The following is a 9,105-nucleotide window of genomic DNA, read 5'->3' as shown; positions in this document are numbered from 1 at the left end:
GGGAGGGAGAGGGAGGGAGAGATAGGGAGGGGGAGAGGGAGAGAGAGAATAAAAGGGGAGGAGAGATGGGGAGGGGAGAGAGGGGGAGAGGGAGAGAGAGGAAGGGAGAGAGAGAGAGAGAGAGAGAGAGGCAGAGATCTATCTTATAGTGCTATCTCATGGTGTGCTCATCTTTTCTGAGGACTCCAACAGGCTGTTTACCTGTAAAACACTATTTTAAAGCAATGCCTAAGGGGAAACTGGAGACATTTAATTAGGAAGACATGGATAACTCCAGATAAAGCCCCGAACACAGGGAAGTTCTGATAACATCAGGACAAAGAGCAAGTTCAAGTTCCAGAGGACAGTTGGGAGTGACAGACAGGGTGAGCCTGGGACAGCACCAGGCCAGAGACCCCCAGGACTGGGTCAACACAAGGCAGGTGTATTTCTCCAGCAAGAATATATTTCTCTGCCTCTCCAGGTCCATCCTGCTTGCACAATCCCTTACTCAACCACTAAAATCTGGAAAACAAGACTTGTTTGCTTCTGATTTTGCCAGAGCTGTCAGCCAGAAAGTACAGAAATAGCAAGCCATAGCCTGCAATACACACATAGCTCACTTCACTTCTTGCCACGCTGGAGACTGGAGACGGAGGAGTCTAGATTTCCATGCCTAAAATAAACAAATGAACAAACCGTGCGGGCCTGGGATCTCTCCACATGGGAGATTAAGGCCAGAATATCTCAAGTCTGAGGCCAGCCTAGGCTACACTGCAAGACCTTGACTCAAAAAGCAACAACAAAAAACCTACCCAACAACAACCAACACCCCAATAAGTAAATAATAAAAAATTAAAAGACGGATTTTATTTTATTTTATTTTTATAAATAGCTCTTGTGGGGGTAGGGCCATGGCTCAGTGGCAAGAGCACTGGCTGCTCTTCTAGAGGTCCTGAGTTCAATTCCCGGCAACCACATAGTGGCTCACAACCATCTGTAATGGGATCTGATGCCCTCTTCTGGTGTGTCTAAAGACAGTTACAGTGTACTTACATACATTAAATAAATAAATCTTAAAAAAAAAAAAAAAAAAAGGATCAAGACTTTATGAACTGCATGCTCCTTCCAGTAAGATCCACAACCAACATCAACATCTACTGCATGTCAATCACACAATCACCAAAATGTCCAATTATATTACCAGAAACACAATATGGCCCAGTTATTCTAACCAATAAGACTGTCACACCATAAGAACAGACCTTTCTAACCAGTATGGCAGTGGGGTGGGGGCAGTGGGGTATGGCCTTGAACTTGTACGTTTTGGTGATTGCCTTCTTTATGACAACTTACAGTACCATAGAAACCACCTCTCAAGTCGTTTGGGTTCCTCTCTTCTAAGCAAATGGAAACCTGGGAGTTTTCCAAAGCCTTGGGGGACACATGAACTCCCAGCTCTCCCTGAAAAGGCCAGGACTCACACGGTTCACCACCATCGCTCTGTCTCTGGTGCTACTACCCACGCTGTCCACGCGTCCCTATGGCGGGGATGCACCTGCACTTCCTCTGTTCTTTGTGGCCATTTCCAATGCAGCCTTTGTGTCGGGAGCCACAGGAGGAAGTGTTGATCCAGTAGAAAGCCAATGCCTAGCAGCATCAGGTGGTGTCTTGGCAACTGTCCATATTGCCCCAGGAAACAAGGGACATTTACAGTGCTACAGCTCATCACACTGACGCTCCTCTGAGTCACCTGAAAACCCTACTTCTGCCAGGGGACTCCTCCTGGCCACAATCCCACAGCAAGAGCAATGCCAGTCGGCCCTCTGGGCAGTAGGGGTGCACCTCTGCAAACCTGGGCCCTCATGAAGGCTATGGTCACCCTGTATCCAGCCAGGCCTTTAGACCTATATTAAGGGGGGGGGGGGAAACCCTTGGTTCTTGGATCTTTTCTGACGCTTGGATCTTTTGTGTGTCCTTTGTTTTTCAGTGCTGGGAGCCAGACCCAGGGTTCTGCCTTTGCTAGGCAAGTAGTCTAACCCTGAGCTAGTGAGACACAGGATCAGCAAATGTAGGCGCCCTTTCACTTTCCTCCCTCCTCCTGAACTGCAGAAGTCAGAAGAGGAACCCCTGGGGCTGAAATTATACGCTGAAATTGTAGGACCCAAGGGCAGGGACAACATCATGAGCCCATAGGACTGGAGTAGTTGATCCCCTATGATCCATACAGCCAAGCTGAGGCAGGAGGATCAGACGTTCAAAGACAACCTGTGATACAGAGAGTTGTAAAGCCAGCCTGAAAAACTTAGGGAAACCTTGCTTCAAAACAAGAAGTAAATAGAGGATGGAGATGTAGCTCAGTGATAGAGTGCTTGCCTACAACACCAGAAGCCCAGCATCAACAGAAATAAATGAAACAAGACTTCCCCATAGTCCTCTTATGTGAAATCAGATCGTGGGTACAGAAGACAAAGAGAAGAGGCTGGCTTACAAAGAAAAGAGCTCATGATCCCAGCACTCTGAAGGCAGAGGCAAGCAGATCTGAGTTCAAGGCCAGCCTGGTCTATATAGTGAGCTCCAGAATAGTCTGAGCTACATAGTACAAAAAGAAAAGAAAAGAAAAGAAAAGAAAAGAAAAGAAAAACCAAAAACCAAATAACAAACAAACAAAAACCTAAAGCGAAAAGTAGGATTTCTCCTTCCTTCTTTCCCAGTTGGAGCCTCCAGGAAGCCCAGAGAGTAAACAGGGGCCATAAACCAGGACACAGTGGACCTTGGGGCCCTGTCCAGCCAGCAGGTTTAGAGAACAAACAATCAGCGGCTCCTACAGCTCTTGAATAAAAACAATGGACAGTGTTCCCTGGGGAAGAAGAGGCGGAGAGATAGCAAGTGACAGAGCCTCACTGTCCCACAGCTCCCTGTGCACAGGGCCTCCGGCCACCACCTCCCACTTCGAGTCTCTCTAAAGTCCTAAGGCAAGGTTTTCTATATTTTTCTTTTTTTCTCTTCTCCCAACTAAAACAGGTTTTCTAGGGGATTTTAGAATTACTGCCCCCAGGGGGAGGAGGCCCCAGAGATGGGGGTCTGCTCTCAGTACACAATCTTCACATGGCTCTGCAGTTAACAACAGGTCTAAACACATTTTCTTCAAAGCCTTTCTGAACAAGAATAATAATAATAATAATAAAATCTGGGGAGACGGGGTAGCAACCAGGCTCAATTCTCTCTCTTTTAAGGAAGAAGAATTTTAAATATATAAAGGTATATACAAGCCAAAAAAGGAATTTATCCTGATCTTATAGAATCTGTTTTGGTGCAAGCATCATAAAATTTAAGAAGAAGGAAGAAGGAAATGGCCCAGTGAGAAGCCAGAGAAAGACATGGCACCTTGGCAGCCAGCAAGTTCTCTCTCTGTTCTTTTTAAAGATGCCTCCAAGTTGTCTTCTAGACCCAGAGGTCAGAGTTTGTCCTGAGGATGTCCTAGCCTGGTGTTCTGTGTCCTCAAACCATACAACCAGGTCCCACACAATGCCCAAGAGCCTCTGGTTTACCAAGCCCCGTCCCCTGTCATTTTGCACACTTTGAATCCACAACCAACTTGTACTTGTGTACAAGTTGTGAGCAATTAGGCTTCGTTTTGTGTGGAGTCCGACCGACCGTGGCCAGAGAGCTACCCCACTGCTCACTCTGAACACAGTGAAGAGCTCATTCCTTTTCAAGCACGGCCTGAACTTTGCAGACAAAGCCTGGGATCACAGCCTTGCTCAGCACGCCAGGAAAGGAGGCCGGCCTTAAGCAGCAGGGCCCAGGGTCTGAAGCTGTCACAGACAGGTAGAGCACTTGCCTAACTCTCTCAAGGCTTTAGGTTTTATTTCTCAAGGGCATTGGGGGGGGGGGGGAGTCGGGATCCAAAAGTCTGTCTCTCAGCTAGGGTCAGCCAAAGGCACAGCCTTCCTCAGTTCTGTTCTATGGACTCCATAGAACAGAATGCCATTCGAAAGAGGTGTGGAAGGGATAACATAGAACTGATGAGAGTTTAAATTTGTCTTGAGCAGATAAGGATCCAATCCTGCAAGCACATGGGTGGAGGAGTCTGACCTGAGGACAGTTGTCTAAGGTCCTGACTACATATCTAGTTTTGGGGTGCCCATTCCCTCCCCCTTGATTGACTCGCCCTCCCAATACTTCCAAACCTCACCTCCCTCCTATCAGCCAGGAGTGTTTCCCCAGTTTATCCTTTTCCTGAGTCTCAAACAGCCCCACACCTGACTTCCTCCCTTCTTTGGTTAGTTTTTATTCTGAGACGGGGTTTTACTAGTCCAAGCTGGCCTGGAACTCACAGTACGCAGAGCCTAGGCTGGTCCACTAGCCTGTGTCCTGATTACCAGAATTTCAGGTGTGTGTGATAGCATCTCCCTGCAGTTATGTTTGGTTTTGTCTGGTGAGCAACTAATCAAGGTTTATCTTAGAAAGCAAAACTCAGTCCACCCTCCAGAAGGAGGGGCCTGCAGAGCCTGAAGGCAGCAAATTTGCTTTGTGTTCTTGTGTTCTTTGATTTCATTTTCCTGCTTTTAAAGTGCTTTAGGAGGCTGAGATAGTGTACTAACCAAGCAGGCACAAGCCCTGAGGCTGTATACATAAAAACAAGATTTTAAGAAGACTCTAACAGGGTATGGAAGTCTATACTTGTTAACCAAGCACATGGGAGGTAAAGACAGAAGAATAGAGAATTCAAACTCTCTCTCTCTCCTCAACAACAACAGAAGAAGGAAAAAGAAAAAACACAAAAATCAAGTCTCTAGATGTGCCCATTCTAGAACAACCATTTGGGAAAGGGGGTTATAGTCAGTAGTAGAGTATATGCGAGGTACACAAGAGGACCCCAATTCCATCCCCACCACCTTAAAAATCTTTTTGAAATAAACATTCAAGCTGGGAAGTGGTGGTCCATGCCTTTGATCCCAACACTTGGGAGGCAGAAGCAGATGGATCTCTGAGTTTGAGGCCAGCTTAGTCTACAGAGAGAGTTCCAAGACAGCCAGGGCCACATGGAGAAACCCTGTCTTAGAAAAAAAAAAATTTTTTTTCAAGGAGCTGGCGATGCAGTTCAGTAACAGAGACCCTGGCATATAGAAAACTATAGGTTCTATGCCCAGTTCTCTCTCTGCTGACAAAGGGGGATTTTGCATGGATGAGGTCAACCTGGATTGTACAATGAGACCTTGTCTACACACACACACACACACACATACCCCTACCTTCCATCTACCTTCATCTCCCTCTTGCAGCATCTCCTCCAGCATCCCAGCCACACTGGCTTTTGTTCCTACCCTCCACACACATGCACACACATGCACATACACGCACACACACACCCCTCTTCCGTCTACCTTCATCTCCCTCCTGCAGCATCACTTCCAGCATCCCTACCACACTGGCTTTTGTCCCCACCCTCCACTCACTCACTTTCTGCTCTTCCCTTGAAGGGATAACCTGGACCTCTCCAGCACTCTTCAGGCTTGTCAACTTCTCTCAGCTTCCTCTGCACTGCCACCCTTCCAGCTTCCTTGTCTTCCACCTTCTCCCCATTCCTTCCATTAATCCAAATATTTCTGTCCCGGCTTCTATACTCGCCACTGAAAATGTCGATCACCTGGGTGACTCCCAAAGTGACATTTCCCATTCGCAGCTGGCAAACTGCCAGTCCCACTCACCATCGGAGCCTCCCTACTGGCATCCCTGCTATCCAGTTTTAATTCACAGGGCTGGGAAGGGAATCCAGGATCATGTGCATGTTAGGCAAATACCCTACCACTGAGCTGCGTTCCCCACCTGGACATAGAATTTCATGCTGGCTAACGCCATTGGCAGACTGTATCAGGGTAGGGAAGATAAAGGTGATGAGATCACAGGGTCTAAAGCAGTGATTTTCCACAGATGGGTCAAGACACCTTTGGGGTCACATGTCGGATATCCTGCATATCAGACGCTTACATTACGATTCGTAACAGCAGTAAAATTACAATTATGAAGTAGCAAGGAGGGGGCTGGTGAGATGGCTCAGAGGTTAAGAGTGCCGACTGCTCTTCCAGAGGTCCTGAGTTCAAATCCCAGCAACCACATGGTGGCTCACAACCATCTGTAATGAAATCTGATGCTCTCTTCTGGAGTCTGAAGACATCTACAGTGTACTTACATGTAATAAATAAATATTTAAAAAAAAAAAAAAGAAGTAGCAAGGAAAATGATTTTTATGGTTGGGGGGTCACTACAACATGAGGAGCTGTATTAAAGGGTCACAGCATTAGGAAGGTTGAGAAGTACTGTTCTAAAGCAACATAACTTCTTCCTGCCCAATTTCACTCTTTCTCCACCACTGCAGTCAAAATGATTTTTCTGGTACAAACCCCACATGGCTGAATCTGCTCTAAATGTTTCCATGGGCCAGGTGTTCTTCTCTTGTGACTGCTTGTGGACGTTGTACATCGTGGTGCGGAGCCTAGTGCGCACCACGATGTACAACGTCCACAAGCAGCACCCATATCTTTTTTTTTTTTTAAGATTTATTTATTTATTTATTATATGTAAGTACACTGTAGCTGTCTTCAGATCTTGTTACGGATGGTTATGAGCCACCATGTGGTTGCTGGGATTTGAACTCNGGACCTTCGGAAGAGCAGTCTTGTGCTCTTACCCACTGAGCCATCTCACCAGCCCGCACCCATATCTTTATGCCTTTGTCCAGGCTGTCCCCTCGGCCTGCAGAGCCCCTTCTTCTTCACCTGTCTAACCTCCACGGTTCATTCATCTGTCATATGACTTACATCAAACTGGCTCAGGGCACAGATTAGAAAAACTTACCCCAACCCTTTTATTTTCCTGATATAAAAGGCAGCACTCTGCAGACTGGTGTGAGTTAACTCAGACACAACACGATTACAGTAACAAGGGTTTCGATTCTGCACAGATGCTAATTGTAAAGTTCATCATACTCTGCCCCCAGCCAGTATCAGAGAAACTGCACCTGAGAAATACCCAAAGAACTGGAGAAACGGCTCAGTGGTTAGCTAGGCTTGCTTACCGCTCCTGCAGAGGACCCTTGTTTGGTTCCTAGCACTCATATTAAGTGGATGTTCGCAACTACTTGTAATTCCAGTTCTAGGACATTTGGTCTTCTCTTCTGGCCTCCAAGGTGTGTGAGCATGCGTGCATGCACATACACTTAACTCTTTAAAAAAAAAAAAAATTCAGGCTCCAATCTTTTCCCTTCCCCACCCACGTCCTCTCCTGAGATTCACAGCCCTGAAAGGGTGCCACAGGAGAACTTCTTCTGAAAAGCTTGACACCCTCCAGAGTATATTTCATCCTCTCTGACTTCTTGGCTTCTCCCACCAAGAAACTGCCACAGGTCCACCAAACCATCTGTTCAGAAGGCAAACAATCTAGCAAGAACTGATATCCCACAAAGAGACAGCAACTTGCTGGAGGCTGTAAAGCAGTTTTGTGGGGGTGGCAGCCAGGCCCTAGGGCCTTAGGTTGGACATCTTGAGATTCCCAGGCCAAGCAACCTCCTGCAATTCTGGCCTGTGATCCTCTGGCCCAAATGCCACACATAATTAGAAGTTATAATCCTGTAATTCCATGATGACATCTTTCAACTTAAATATACTTTAAAACTTTTTTAAATGCCAAAAGGAACTTTAAAAATTGCCCACTATCCCCACCTGTTGCCAGATTTCCCTCTTTTCTATTACTACTTCACGTGTGAGCAAAAGTTCTTTAAGTCGCCAGTGTCCCTCGGGAGAAGGAAGCTGCCAAGCCCATTTACGAACAATTAAGAATTGATTGCTCTGTGGGAAGCAGTTTCACTTCCCTATTCATGACTACTCTCTGAGCCTTCGATCCTATCAGTTAGAAAAATATCCACGACGATCTCTCAACCCACCAGGTGATCCTTGGCCAAAGTCCAAAAGCTATTTTTAGACTCTCTAGGGACCCAAGAGGAAGGTGAGGAGTCTGTCACCGTGATTCGCACCTCTTTGTAAGCCAGCAGCTGTTGGGCAATCCCAGCACCGCTGTGGGAGCCTAATAGGGTCTCTTTTGAGGAACTGAGCTCCAGGGCGAAAGGCGGTCGCAGAAGTTGCCAAGACGTGCCAAACGCGCAGAGTCTAGTCTCGCCCGCTCGGTCTCTCGGACAACCAAATACAGATAAATCCACTTTGAAGGACTGAGACTCCGGTTCTCTGGTTCTCTGGCTCTCTTGGGCGAGGACAAACGAGGGGGCAAGCCCGAGGTCCCCTTGCAGTCTCCACCCTCCCTTACCAAGAAGTCGAAGAGGGCGAACGCTAAAAGCATTTGGGAGGCAAAAGAGCAAAACTCGCCCTCCAGATGCACCATGGCTAAGCGCTCGGGTGGAAACCGGGTATAAGCGCTCTGCGGTATAAGTGCAGAGGGACCGACCGAGTTCGCCAGCGTGGCCAGGGGCTGGTCCTTTCCCCACCAGCGCGAGAAGGCTGGCAGGGTCATCCGGATCACCTCCCCAGGTTCCCACCTGTGTGTGGCTCGCCTGTGCACCTGCGCGCCCCAGCCCGGCTGCCATCTGCTCCGGGCTCCAAGCCCCGCGCAATCCCCTTTCGACCCCCCTTCTCCGCCGATCAGCCCGCACAAACCCTGCGGGTCTCTCCCTTCTCCTTCCCCTCCCCCTCCAGTCCAAGCCGACCCCGGCCCCAAGCCCCTTCAGCACGCTCCGCAGTTTGCCAGGACAGAGAGAGAGGCTCTGTTCACTCGCCGCTCACCTTTCGAAAGTAGTCGTCACCCTCCTTCTCCAGCGGCTGAGGGGCCGCGGGTAGCAGCGTATCGGTCATGCTGGCAGCGCGGGAGTCCAGGGTGAACTGAGGTGCAGTGGCTACTAAGGGCCCCAGGAGGCGCCGGGACCCGCCCCCGCTCCCGCCCCGACAGGCCAGCCGCCCTGCCGCCCCGCCAGAGCCCTAGAGCGCCAGATATCTGGAGCTCCGCCCCTCCTAGCAAGACCTGGACCTAGGCAGATCCCGAGCCTGGAACTCAGTTCTGCCACCTCCCAAGAGGAGAATCCCAAGCCCTACAGTTCCGCCCCCGGCCTTTGCAGGC

At 48.6% G+C, this 9,105-nt stretch overlaps 1 protein-coding gene across 1 annotated transcript in view; it reads right to left on the bottom strand.

Moving 5' to 3' along the window:
• The window catches only part of Rhpn2 (rhophilin Rho GTPase binding protein 2), a 56,287-nt gene extending 47,408 nt beyond the window's left edge, over nt 1-8,879 (bottom strand). The window contains exon 1 of the mRNA XM_021215585.2: nt 8,775-8,879. Within this exon, the coding sequence (XP_021071244.1) occupies nt 8,775-8,843 (69 nt within the window). The 5' untranslated portion in view covers nt 8,844-8,879. The remainder of the gene's footprint in view (nt 1-8,774) is intronic.
• Between the last annotated feature and the right edge of the window lie 226 nt (nt 8,880-9,105).

Source organism: Mus pahari, chromosome 1 (genome assembly GCF_900095145.1).
Source record: "Mus pahari chromosome 1, PAHARI_EIJ_v1.1, whole genome shotgun sequence".
Lineage (NCBI taxonomy): Eukaryota > Metazoa > Chordata > Mammalia > Rodentia > Muridae > Mus > Mus pahari.
This window is presented reverse-complemented; position numbering and strand designations above follow the sequence as displayed.